The sequence below is a fragment of the Dermacentor silvarum genome, chromosome 3 (genome assembly GCF_013339745.2).
Source record: "Dermacentor silvarum isolate Dsil-2018 chromosome 3, BIME_Dsil_1.4, whole genome shotgun sequence".
Lineage (NCBI taxonomy): Eukaryota > Metazoa > Arthropoda > Arachnida > Ixodida > Ixodidae > Dermacentor > Dermacentor silvarum.
Window position 1 is genome coordinate 89,796,046 of NC_051156.1, and position 14,557 is coordinate 89,810,602.

At 44.4% G+C, this 14,557-nt stretch overlaps 1 protein-coding gene across 2 annotated transcripts in view; it reads right to left on the minus strand.

Annotated features, from left to right (window-relative positions):
- LOC119445573 (chymotrypsinogen A) overlaps positions 1–13,755 on the minus strand; it is a 37,427-nt gene extending 23,672 nt beyond the window's left edge. For both annotated transcript variants that reach the window (XM_037709844.2, XM_037709843.2), the window contains exon 1: positions 13,283–13,755. In XM_037709844.2, coding sequence (XP_037565772.1) covers positions 13,283–13,415 — 133 coding nt within the window. In that variant the 5' untranslated portion in view covers positions 13,416–13,755. The remainder of the gene's footprint in view (positions 1–13,282) is intronic.
- Positions 13,756–14,557: the final 802 nt, after the last annotated feature.

Here is a 14,557-nt window from a genome sequence, read left to right on the forward strand (position 1 = left end):
CGTGGAGAGCCGCCAAGCAATCTCGATATCATGGCGAGACAACAATAAATTGCGGAGTAAGCTGGAATATTGTTTCTTATAGCGAAGCATTTTACTGCATCAGGAGTCGATCAGCAAGCATTTATGCAAATTTGTTGTATACTAAGCGAAACAAAGCCTTGTGCAGGCACTTGGTTATCAAATCTTGCGGTAAGTTCCCGTGATAAAAGCATGACCGGATGCTGAGCCAGACTTCACTCCCACAGTGCCTCGCGTCATCGGACGATTGCACCGCTAAATGGAAGCATACTACATCTCTGCAGGTTGCAAAGACGGTCATGTGTAGCCTGATTTTATCTTTTATGGTACCTGCAGGCAGACTGTGGGAGCAAAATCTCCGGAGCGAAAGAACACTGCGTAGTAAGACGGCAGTGGCTTTCAAAAACATCTACATCACTATTCAGTCAAATTTTAACAGCGAAGCTGTTCTAGCTAACCATAAAAAGTGGCGCCTGCTGTCGCAAAATCTCGCCAAGCTATGACGTCACTGCGTTGCCCAGCAACCACTTCGTGGAGCGGCGTGTGCCTCGCCTCCTCTCCGTGCCGTGCACATGTTGCCTTGACATGGGACGTTAAGGAGAGGGAAGGAGAGCATGCGGGCGGCACGCGCAATGCTCGGGAGGGGAAAGATAATGAGAGCGAGATAGAGAGAGAAAGAAATTGTAGCTGCACCAACGAGGCAACGCGCAGAGCTGCTGCCGAAGCCGCCCGCGTTGCCTAGCCGTGCATGCGCCGAAGCAGTAGCGATGACGTCACCTCGCGTTGCCTAGTAACCACCAGCGCAGGTGCGCGCTCGCTTCGTCCGACAGACACGGCTCCTGCCTGCTGCGTTTGTTGCATACCAGGACTGTCGCTCGTAGGTGCCCACGCGTGCAGCGTTAGTCACGCGAAATGTCGTGAAAGGGAAGGTACCTCCGATAATGATCGCTCGAGAATACCTTCCCTACATGCGTAGGTAAGTTAAACCAAGTTAAGACCTAGCAGCAACCAAGTTAATACCTAGCAGTAGCAGCCAGTAAGACTTACGGACTGAGACTTTCGCTGTGCCTAATCTTGGCAAGACGGAGTGCAAACTTGCCCGCTTTTTTTTTTTTGGGGGGGGGGGGGGTACGCAAAATCATTGATCCCGCTCACATGTAAGAATTCTTGATATTTACTAGTTTATGTAAGACAACCACTCATCATCACGTGCTTCCCTACTTATACGTTTTGTAATGCACTAAGAAGTCTGCGGAAATGTAGATGTATCGTGACGGTGACGGTGTTGCTTGGTCATCCACGACACACTAGCATAGTTTCGAAGCACAAAAATAGTTCCTATCATAAATGTAGTGGGGCCTGCACGCTGTAGTTCCGTGAACGTGCTTCTGTTTTTCGTCATTCATTGGATGAGACACGGTTTGTTCAGCCCTATTAGAACGAATAGTTCTAGGCGTCATCGGGTTCTGCATTTCAATTTTCGTTCTTTTTTAGAAGTGTACGCGCTAGCGTTGAGTTTGGTAGCGACGTTTATTTACAAATGTTGTATGCATGCTGAACAAATTGGGCTGTTCCTAACGTGGTTATACCGAAGCACATTGCATACCTCACTTCCTTCCGTAAGCTGTAACGCCAGTCACGCATTGTGTCCAGTTATTTGAGGTCACTATTCTTATGCTAACTAAACGAGAACTAGAGCCTTGTGTTAACTAGAATCACATATATCTCAAGCTGCAGAGCCACGAAGTGTAACATGGATAAGCCACAAACTATTGCACCCAGTCTCTAATCGCGATTATGAAGGGAAGTGCAAGTGCATTTGTTGTGCATTGCGACGCCATGAACGATAACCTTATTCATACATGTCTTCTTTTTTTGCGTGACATCCACGATGTTCTGGACCATTGCGCCATCAAACCGAACTAACCAATCATCATCTACAATGAATTCTCCATATAGGAACGGACTCAGGCGCTCCGCGCATGGAAAGATAACATGCAGTGGAGTGATTAATGTTTACGCAGAAACCAGGAAATACTGTAAACAGCTGACGCTTTGGTTTCAAAACATTTCAGTGTCCATATATCATAATATCATATATCATATACCATAAACATATCCTCTTTGACCGCATCGCAGGCTCTCCGGGTTAACAAACTAGGTTGCCCAGTGCATTATGACAGAAGTTTATATTCGTACATGAAATGTACAGAACTTTGCAGTGCGCTATTCTGCGGTGTAGTGGGTGGTCACCAGGGACTGTATTCACAAAAAAATACTCGTACCATAAAAAATGCTCGTAAGAACAGGAGTCACCCAACACAGGTGACAGCAGTATTGGTACATGCGTCAGCCACCTAAAATATGAGCGCGGTCGTTCGACAAAGACGACGAACTTGTCCCTTGCTCAATCTGCCAGCTTTATTGCTCAGCGCTGTTCTTTGATTTTTTAAATATATTTTGTAAAGATTATTCAGTATAAATAATGCGTCATTCGGTAACACTTTGGTGGAGGGGCGTGTTCCCAGTCAGCGCCACGCAAGTCCGCAGCTGCCGCACCGTCCAGCTATCGGCAATAGTTCCGTCTGACGACACCTCGTTTCCGCCTAAGACTTAGGCTCCAATAACAATGTGCGTCGCACTTTCTCGTACCCACGATCTTGGCACATTGTCCGGCCAAAATACTCTTGAGATCCAATACTCGTTCAACATGTAGGAGCGTTTCAGCCAACATAACCACTGGGACCCTACTATAATGCTTGCGAATGCAACCTTCACCTTAGCTGGAACATACCGCGCCTGGTTTCAAACCCAGGAGGTCGAGCTCTCTAGCTGAGATTATTTCAAGCAGAAGCCCTGTGACCATTTAGCTTGATAATATCAGCAATGACGGCCAGTTTGCCGTCAATCTTTTGGGGCCCAATTCACAAACGTTATTGTTCGTAAATGTTGTTTCTGAATGGCCGACAACCTTTGCTACTATTATTTCCATCAACACAATTGACTGGAGTATTCTCTTAGGAACAGTTCTTACATGAGTATTTTTTTTACGAATATAAGGCTAGGTATCCACACTTTTATGGTGCGGTAGGGCATCATCATACTTCCTCTTAAGCTAGATAAGTATTTCTTAAATTGCGTTTGCTTAGCCTGGAAGATCTCAGGGCAAGGGCCCCTCTTCATTCTGTCGTCCTCGTAAAGTAGTCGTTGCAGCCGAGTGTCAAACATGTCAGGCACGTGCTCAGTAACACAATGTCAAGCACTCATGAAGGAATATAATGAAACTTTTATTTGCAGACGTAATGGCTATGTGACCATGTGCGATTGTGGCTCACTCGTTGGAGAATCTGCATGTTGTGCTGGGGAAGCTCTCGAAAAAAAGTAAAATGAAGTGATAACTTCTTAATTTATTGTCTTTTTCTGTTATTATTTCATACTAGCCTCGCAGTGGCGCGAGACTCTCGCAACTGATGTGGATATTCAGTTATCAAGCACCACTACCCAGTGCAATCTGCGGTCCGTTAAGCTTTATTACGACAACCTTTAGCCGTTATTGATGTGACCTACGTCCGTTGAAGATGATGGAGTCAGTCGCGTGCTACTTCATTGAGTGCGTGAGTGTAAATTGGCGCTTCAAGAAATGTAACAATGAAAATTTTGTATTTCTGCAGCACAATTATGTTCTGTGTTTGAATTGCTGTCCAGAAAGCCCTCACGCCCGCCAGCGGTCTTGAGACTTCGAGAATTTTCTACTAGGCCAAATAGCAGCCAGCGGCAAGTTGTCTTTCGGGCACAAATCCAATGACCCAAGTTGACTACTCGGCAAGACAGCAGTCAACCCATAGTCAGTGACCCAAGGTTATTGTAAACATTCACAAGCATATTCAACAAGTAAACGACTACGGATATGAAATTCGTTATAAAAAGCAGAGAAAGCCTCTCTTTAAAATACGCAAGGACATAGACGCGTTAGGATAATGTTGCGGTTGTTGCGAGTTGGCCAGTTTCATTGTGGTTGGTGCGCTTCTTCCGGTGCTTGAAATGCATGCTTTGAGCAAGATAGGCTCTACAACGGCTCATAGCAGCGATATTTACTGAACGTAGGGATTAGATACGGAGCGAGATTCGATGTTTTGTTCAATCTTGTAGATGTGGAGATAGTATCGATGCTATTATATTTAAAAGCAATGCAAACTTACTTGCAAAGCCCCAAGTTACGTTATGCATGGCTTAACGCGAGACTGGGCACTACACATCGTATTTTCGGCTCGCGTAATATTTATTGAGAATGATTTTCGCTTCAGGCCTTGCATTATTTATTGCCTCATATTTTCAATATCTATTATTATTTATTCATTTCACGATACTGTCAATCCCAGATGGGGATTTTTTCAGGAGAGGGCTATGTAGGCCATTCATAAAACGCTAACATCGAACGACACATAGAAAAAAAAGTAAAATATAAAGGACACAGCATGTAGGGCAAATGATAAATATGAAGGGCGTATTACCATTACTTGGTGTTGAATAATGCCACTTACCGTTAAACATTTAGTGGTGTGCACCATTTCAATATTACCGTAAAAGCGTTCCACCGGGTTGAAGTGACTAAGAGCACACAAGCATTTTATAAATTTCTACTTAATTGTTGGACGAGCGGCATCAGCACTAAAGTAGGACGGAGGACAGAGATTAGCACAACGATCGCTAACATGTTACGGACAATGTCGCCTCTCGGCTGTTCGAGTTCTTTCACAGTGCAACAGTTTTTTTATCTCTCTTGCATTTAGGGAGCATCACGTTCATGCAGTTGATAAGTATAGCGCTGGAGATATCGTTTATCGCAGTTGTCTCCAACAATTCAATGTTTAACAGAATCGCAACAGAATACCCAAATGATTGCCTGTCCCTGATCTTTCTTGCGCTCGCATCATGCAATAATACTGCACTAAATGGCATGTTCTGAGCCTCAAAGCGTACGGAGGCAGAAGCAAGTTGGTAGAGCGTAGAGACAGCGTTGTTAAGCCCAAAATAACGTGCATTCCAAGGTTCACAAAGATTGCCATTACGGCTAATTGCCCCTACCCGGTCGACGGAACCACGTGTGCACGTGCTGTTTGAAGCATTTATCTGGCCTTTTCTCTTTTTTTTCTTTCTTTTTTAGAGCAATGCACCGCCTCGAGTAATATAGTCCGCTTCTAGGAAGAGCGGAAAAAGAATCGGGATCACGGTCCGACAGGGCCGTGTCATGCGATAAGAGGACACGCGCTCCCTCTGGACAGGGCAACTGTAGTGCCGCGAGATTTATGTGCACGCAATTGGCCGCCCGTGTTTCAAAGCCAGATGTGCACAGGCGTTGCCAACTTGCCAGTTTTCTTTCTTTTTTTTTGCATTTACATTAAGTCGCAGGCGTTACATTAGCGTAAACAGGTCAGCTAGAAAAATTGCTTATCGCGTGAGCACATCGACACGGCTATGCGGTCTCAGGGATGACTGCTGTTTAATATGTGTCTGAGCTTGATCCTAAACTTCTTCTGAAAGCATAACATATAACAGTGTATGCCGTTTATGGATTCGCAATATGTTGATATTGATTTGTACAACACTCCGAAATAAACGCGGCTGTTGCAACAGCGTCAATGCTTCCTTACGAAAATAATAGTTCGGCTTTTTACGTGCCAAAGCCACAGCCTAATTCTGAGGCACGCCTTAGTGGATGACACCGGATTAATTTTGACCACCTGGGCTTCTTTCCCGTGCTACTAAATCTAAGCTCAAGAGCCTTTTTTTTTCCTATTACAATGGCAGTCACCAGGGCATGGATCCAATCCCCGACCTCGAGCTCAACAGCGCAACGCCAAATAGTCACTAAACTACAGCGCAGAGTGATGTGCTGAGTGATTGCGTGTCAATAACCCCTGCAGGGCTTCTCTTGGGCCAATTTGAGGCTAACATTGAGCACCAGTTTTTATTATTTTTTTAATTGAGAAACACTACGAGAGCTGTGTTGCACTCATGTTTTTTATAAGACAAGAGAGAAACGGAAGTGAACAAAGCACAGCCTGCCGTTGGTCACAACAGCACCCACAACTTCTACACTCTAAGCCAAAAATGGAGAAAATGAGAGTAACTGCAGTTTTTAGTCCTCAGGACTAACATTTAGTCCCCAGAGGGACCAACTGGAACAAGATGGCTGACATGTCGAAAATCCAAGGACTAAGTGTTTAGTCTCCGGTTTGAAAGGGAGCAACGGAAGGACGAACGGCAACGCTTGCTCTCGTCATGCAACCGTTGCTCTCCTACAGAACGCCGCATGCATGCATACTGCCTCCTGCATTTGCACGCGCTCACATGTCATTCACGAGCCAGATTTTCTTGCGGGTTGGCGTAGGGGGACTACGTTTTGCGAATAGATACGCATGCACACAAATGAAGTAAATGGTTGCACCAAAGCGTCAGCGGCTGAAGCTGCAGTCGAGTCCGTGCATTAACGAACAACCTGCAACAAAAATAGCCTGAGAACATCGCAATAAAATGCGAAGCTACGCGGCACCCCGTACAACGTCGCGACAAACAGCAGATAGCGAGAACCACGAGAACCAGCAGATAGCGAGAACCATCGAAGACCATAGCTGGTCTTCGATCTTCACATAGTGGAAGGGCTCTGATTTTTTTTTTTTTAGGGGAGGGGGGGGGGTGCGGGGGGAGGCTAATAATACAGATTATTAGTCTATCATATCGAGCACAATTTGCAGGCAAATCGCAGTGTTACATAGCTTGCCAAAAATGTTGATTTAAAAGCAATGCTGAGGTTTATGCGAAAACCACGATTGAGGCACACTGCAGAGATCGTTTCGACAATTTCTGAGCCTACAGCTGATGTTAACGATAGCCGGAAGTTATCTAAAACGAAGTGACGCCGCAGGCAGTCAATATCATTCAACTCACGCCCCAGCGACGGCTTTCAAAGGATAACGTAACCCGATCTCTAAGGCCATGCTTTTGCTGGCTGCAGACCACGGAAGCAATCCAAAAAAAGAAAATACGTCATAGAATTTATTTCTACGATAAACTATAGCGTAAAATGTGGACTGTTCGGTGGCTTGTTTTGCCTCGCAACATATATACGTAGCTGGGCGTAACACGGCACAATACATGAGTTTACTGGTGAATATTGTTGGCATCACGGAGGCCACAACAACCTCACAAGTATGCAGGTGGCGCTGTTGTTTTTCCTCAGTCTTCAAGATGGCGGTTGGTCTGTGCGAGCTGCAACCGCGCTGCTTACGATATATTTTCTCTATCGTGTGTTTTTGTGTTTGCTGTAATGAAACGGGACGTAGTTAGCATGCACAAAAGTGCCAGAAGATACCTCGTGTCTCGCTGCGAACTCGCGGTATGCGTGGCGCGCCAGGCAAATGTGGACCAACGATTTTTATGTCGTGGCCTTTGTCTGGTTGTCGTGGAAAGTTGGGTGGACGTCGAAAAAAAATGATGCGTATTGTTAGCGTGCCTGAGCTCGTCCACTACGCAGCGACATCTATGATGGGAGTAATGTCGTCGACGCAGCACCGGCAACTTCGAGAGCGTCGTACCATTGAAAAGGTAAGCAGTCGTGCTTGCTAAGTACTACACGTGTGTTGTGCGTGCTCCTCGCGTGTGCATAGCGTACCTTGCGAACGTAGGAAATTGAACTTCTGCGACAACAGTGAAACCTGTGCTTGTGCATGCTGCGCGCTGTTTGTCAGAATTTAGTTACGCAAATTTATTGCTTTGATGCGAAATTGAATATCCTGATAAGCGTTTTCTTCCGATGAGAAAAATTACGTTCGAAAATAATCGTGTTCACCTGTACGTGCGCTTCCGCTTTTCTGCTGAAGTTGCATAATAACGACTGATCTGTCTCTTCACCGATTATTACGGCAATTACGTTTTTTTCGCTTATAAACTCTTCGACGTTGTAAATAATCTATGCTTACCAGGTTTTCGGTTTACGAGCAGTTTGAGGAGAAAACGAGAATGTAAGGAGTCACAGTTTGCTACTAGTATAGCTTTCTTTTCAAAACAAGGGGTGTTGCCATAACTATGACGTAACTAAACATGGCAGGGGAAAGTTGTTTAAACTAAGTCATGAAAGCAAACTCTAGTATGTAAACAAACATTTCTTGTATGTGCTGCTGCGTGCGTGTTCAAAATTTTACTTTGATGAAGGGGTCCCTATTATCATGACATTCTTCAGTGACTCGACCTTGTGCTCCGTTGCCACCCTGCACTTGTCCAGACATGTTTTTATGTGCACCTTACATGTGTTCACAATATGACAGTTTTATTGTGCCAATCAATGCTATAAGTTAACACACTACTCATTTTGCAGTGGTGAGACCGTGACCCTTTAGCAGTGTCAACATAATGGCAGGGAAATGCAGGGATCCCGCAGCCATGGCTACAGCAGAACAGGGTGTAATCTGGATGTCATGTCAGGTATGTATGAAGTGTACGTGTACCAGAAACTACAATCTCGGTATGATTTGTGTATAAGCTTATCGACATATTACTCAACTCAGCTTACTAAATAGGCTAAATAGTTATGCAATGTTATTCAACTTGCTGCTTATTTGTGTTCATAACATTATGCACACATTATTGTGTTCTATATAAAACTAAACCTAACATGTCCTGATGTTTAGCATGTTTTTCTCGCTTCAATCACTTGGCTGCAAGTTCACTTATTTTTGCTTTGCACACAGTATATTACTCTCCTTATTTTGGTTTTATTGTTTTGAAACTGTTCTTTATGCTGTAGCTTTTATTTCTGTATTTTTTCTCTGTTTATGCTACACACATATGCAGTTTTTGTGCATGTTAGAATTCGAACTGTAGTGTGCCAAATATGTCACAGGTCTAAGTGTGCAGCGTGCTTACCTTTGCTTACCATTGTTACTTTAGCATTGCTATTTACAATAATTTCTGTCTTGTCCTCAGATTAACTGCCACTGGCAAATACACATATGATGAGCTTAAATTTCTTGAAATGAAATGTGAAGGTGTAGCCTTGCGACAGCTGAAGTATGGCAGCAATGTCGAAGCTAACTTGCGCCAACTATTACTACAGTATGCCAACAGATACCCATCCCTGTATTTGTGCATTTTTTGAGAACCAGCCGTGCCCACTAGGTGAAATTTGTAGCGTCCTTTTGAGTTTGCCTGTCAGTTCATGTAACTTTTCAGGACAAAATTTACACTGTGAGAGAAGGCAGACCATTACTAATGGGGCTGGCGCACACGTCTTTTTATTTATGCAGTGTGCCTCACCGATTTCATGTGTCAATTTTCCACTGTAGGTGAAAAATAGGTGACGATCGTGTAATCTGGCCAGAAGTCCTATTGCTGGAATGCACGGCCAAGACGGATGAGCATACTGGCCTTTTGAGTCAAATATGGTTAATATCTTAAGTACATACTTAGGCATTGGCCAGTCTGTACTATGTGCATTTGGCCACATGTGAAAGGAGTACAATACACTGCCTCGGACAAACACTGGACAAATTTAGTGGTACCTTTAACCAAGGAAGCCTCGCTTGCTTGCCTGCTCGCCTTTCACAGTTCACTTACGGACTGTCGTGCATATCCTGTCTACATTATTTCTTTCTGGTTATATATGTGCATAGCAATCCACAAGCGAATTGAGAAAGACATCCAGGCAAGGGAGGCTTGCTTAGTTAAAGATACCACAAAACTTGTCTTGCATCCATCAGGGGTTGTGTGGTCTATTCCTTTGATCATGTGTATATTTGGTCAGATTTACATGGGGCAGACTGGCCAGTGCCTCAACATGTGCCTGGGAGAGCACCAACATAGGTGTGACGTAGTGGACATAGGCTGACATAGGCATGACATAGTGGACTTGAAATGCATGAGAACTATGCCGGTAGCTCATGCAAATATTCTATAACGGCTGGCACTTAAATTTCTCAGGGTTGCATTGGGTTGCCCGTACACCGGCACTCCTATGCTTGTTTCCACGCCAAGTGATCAGATAGAAGATTTTCCAATTGCTGTTAGCAATCCACAGACACTGCTGCTCTTTGTCGAGTGGAAACCAATACAGCCAAAGTAGTTCACAACACGGATGATTAATTTTTGGAACAAAGTGCAGCTGTCCGCAATAGCCAGTAAATGTATCTTGACTTATAGCTATTGTGGCACTGACGATGTGGAATGTCCTGTGTTTGTGCTTTTGCTGTTTTCATTGCCATAATTAATTCTCTCTATTTTTGTTGGAGTTTGTTCTGTTGGTTCTGGAAGGCAACTTGGAAGCTCTGTTTATGTTGGTACTACTAACAGCATCTTGTACCCTTTGACATCTGTTTTGGCTAGCACAAATGAGTCGACTTAAATTCACAAAGCTCTCTATGTGCAAGCCTTCATAACAGCACTTCTTGACTGGCCAGCACCCTGGTTTCTGCATCCTGTTTCATGGGTGGACCGATCCCCCTGGTTGACCAATCACCACTTTTACAAATTCTTGCTTACGAACGCTTTCTGAATCTGCTCTCGGGTTCCTTGTGCACCGCCTTACTGTTTCAAACATTGAAGTGTTATGCTATTACAAAAATTAGCAGCATCAGAAATGTTTGTATTCTTGTTGTGTGGCCTTTCCCAGCTCCTCGGCCATCAAAATTGCTCGTCTCCCGAAGCGACCATCATACTGAATGTGCTGCGTTGCCATAATGCCGCGAATGAACTGAGTCGAACCACAAAAGGTTATAGGGTATTACAGCACCGTAACCAGTCACAAGCACAGTGAAAACAGCGCCGATTCCAACCAAAAACAAGTTAGCACTTCGGTCGACCTGTCCATGGATTGGATCGAGCCGTAAGGCTACAGGTTGCCAACGTAATGCAAGAAATCGTGGGATTTAGTAGATTTGTTTTATATGGTCAATTTTGATGTTATTCGAATGAACACAAGGGTCATGGTTCAAGCAACGAAAATTGTGAAAAAAGTACACTTGTGTTACAATCGAATAAATACCACTATTTTTTGAATAATTTAATCTACCTTCCTTGCAAGCAGTGCAGGTTCGTGCCGTGGGATTATTCAGGCAGTCTGTACCTGTTTTTTGGGCAAGACATCGTCACTGCCTATATTCTTAGTTTTTTTTTATTATACGATGCCCCGATTATAGAGCGGTTTTGTGTGGTCCCCTCAAAGCCTTATAATCGGGGTTCCACTGTAATTGCAATGTAAATTGTCTTTCAGTGCCTGTGTTCATGTATGAGGTCTTGCAATCGGGGTGTAGGGTGTTCATGCATAATTTGTGAAAACTTTTCGTTTCAGACCTGAAGCCTACAGCTTCAGATTGTGCGCTTGACTGTCAAGCCTTGTGAAGGAGAGGATGGAGGCTTTTATTTCCCCTTACGTAAGATTATATGTAACTTGCATGCTGATAATAGACCTGTTGCATGGACCACTCATCTACAGCGTGCCTCATAATCATGTGTTGGCTTTGACATTTACAACGCTATCATTTATTTTTGCAGCACCCGGATGCGTCACATCATATGCCTACGGTGAAATACGAGGGAACTAGCCTGCTGCAAGCAAGAGCCCTCCATGTACAGCTCGAATCGATCAAGATTGACGAAGATGACCTTGTCTCTGGCCTTGCCATGCAGATTGCCCTTTACTGGATATTCGACATTGTTTTTGCACCAAAGGCACAAAGAACATTTGACCATATGCCACATGGTCGGTGTTAACAGTGGTGTGTGGCCAACTCCACTTGTGCGCGTGTCACACACGTTGCTACTGTAAAAAAAAAATAAAGTGTTCTATTGTTTATATTTTCTCCATATTTTATGTTACAAGCACCCAAGCAGCTCTTGTTCTGTGTCTGAAAAACATGTTCGAGATAAAGAAAAAAAAATCCCAGCCCAAGCAGCTCTGATCATGTCTTGGGCCTCTGAAAAGCATGTTCGAGACAAAAAATTAACCCTATAAGGAGTAACACCAATACGGAGTACTAAACAGTTCATCCCCTGGGGAGTAACTGGAAGGATGAGCAGTTGGTCCTCGGAGAGTAACTGCAAGGACCAACATTTAGTCCTCGGGGAGCAGCTGGTGGGACTAACATTTAATCTCTGGGGAGCAACTGGGGAGACTAACATTTCATCCTCCAGGGAGTAACTGGAGGGACCAAAAGTTAGTCTCCAAGGGAGTAACTGCTAGGGGACTAACAGTTCATCCCCTTGCCGTTGGTCCCTAAAGGGAGTAATGGTTGTGGCAACGCAGTTAGTCCCTCAAAGGACTAACCCCTATACCCCCGTTAGTCTCTTTTGGCTTAGAGTGTACCATAAGCGATGTCCTCCAAATTTAGTTACGCAGGCCATTTCCCCCGTCCACTCTGATGAAAATTTGTGTACATGCAACACAGCTCTCGTAGTGTTTCTCAATTAAAAAAATAGTAAGCTGTGTTTTTTAATTGAATTTTGAATTTATATGGTTTTTAATAAGAATCGAGCTCCTCCGCTTGCTTGTTTCTTCTCGCTCTCGCGTAGAGACGGTAAATTCATCTTTGGCGCACACTTCACTAAGTTCTGCGGGATACTTGGCGTGACAGCCATACTCAACACCTGTCGCTGAGTATAGCAGGCATCTTAATAGTGAGTCTTAGTAATAGTCTTAATAATAGTCTCATTATAGCAGCTATACGATAATGAATCCGATCAGTATTGCTTAGTTCTAATACGTGTGCTGTAACAACAAATAAATAAATGTCATTAAAAATAAACAAAAAAACCTTACACAAAATGCGTGACTGTACTGTCCTAGTGTAAGGCTGAAAAAATTTAACCATATCACTTAGCCTATATCCGGAAAAATTGCCCCAGATACTTTTCCTTGTGTAGTAAAGATCCCATAAATTTTACTTGGACACACGATGTATGAATCACTTTCAGAGCCTTAACTCCAAAAGTCACACTAATTACCAGTTCTCCACGTACGGATAGGAAAGTTGCTAAGTTGCCCTGCCGCAAAACGTGTTTTTTAATACTTGTTATTATCGTATTTTTATTCACGCATTGATGCGGCTAAATTGATGAGACTAATTTATCCTGGCTGTGCACTTCACAAGACACGTATGACGGCCATGCAAAGCCCGTGCTCTAAATGACAGCTACAGCTATTGCAACCGACCAGTGCGCGAACGCGTGCGTATGCACATAAGCGCGTTTCGTGTTTCTTGCCGGCATCACTCACCGGTCACCGACGCCGGCCGAGCCCGCACAGAAGCAGCCAGGACTTGCCCAGTTGAACTTGCTCCGAGAACGACAAGCACAATCGACGCCGGCAGGAATGCTTTCGTTAAAACCATTTGCCTGAAGGCGCCCATATTCTTCAGCGCCGTAAAGGTACGGCGGGTACACCGAATGAACCGAAGCGCACGTGCTATATAGCGACGTAATACCCACACGCCGAGGGCCTTGCAGTTATGAAAGAATGATGTAAGATTCAAGTTGACGGCCTCGAGGACGCAAGAACGACAGCCTTGTTTGGCACGTATTACTTGGTGTATCCGCTATCCGGCGCCGTATAGAGGCCCTGTTAGGAGCTGTGCGTGACCACACCGGACGCGAGCCTTATGTCGTTTCCCCTACTAAGGTCGCGCGCGATACCGACCCGGTCGTCTTCGTTCTCAGACGAACGAGCTCCGAGCGAGATAAGTTAAATGGCCTGCGCTTTGGCGCCTTCCCGTATTTTCAAGCCGGCGCCGCGCGGTCACGGTTCGGCTCCTATCGGCCCAGAGGAGGAGAGAGGGGAACCGCATGCACGCTGTCTGGCACGTGAGAGCAAAAAAAGAAAACTCCCGCTCTGCTTTGCCTTTTGCCTGGATATCGCCCTTTTGTCGCTATTTAGTTTTGTCTCAAAGGCGTCCACATTGTACAGCACTTCTGACAAATGAATTTTTTTGTATAGTTGTACAACGCACGAGGGGGAACTGGCTCGCCCAGAGAACTGTACTCTGGTTCACTTGACCAGTATTCCAGTTCGTTTGAACGCACTGTACTGTCGGAACCCGCTTCACATGATATATCGTCGACCTAACATTACTCCACGTTAGCAAATTGAAAGGGGCACCTTAAAAATGTCTAACGACAGATTGGTGCTCTTGATAAACATAATACATGATTGATAAAAATAAAAAAAGAGAATGCAAAGTATCTATAGTAAAGCGATCAACGGCGCTACTTGGTGCACATTCAAGGAGCCGATTCAAGGGCTGCTAAAACTTAGCGCGGCACAACCACGAAATGTATCTATTACAACCTGAAAACACTTATATCTTATCTCTACATTGAGAAAATTACCACAAATAAAAGAAAATTGGGCGCCTTTCCAGCTGCATTTTGAAGGTGTAAATTTTCTGCCTTCAAAGTATTCAAGAAAACAAACAGCGTATAGCGTAACATTTCCCTTCCCAGCCCAGTATTGAAAATGAAACTTTCCAGCGATCATCTGACCATGAAGTGTGTA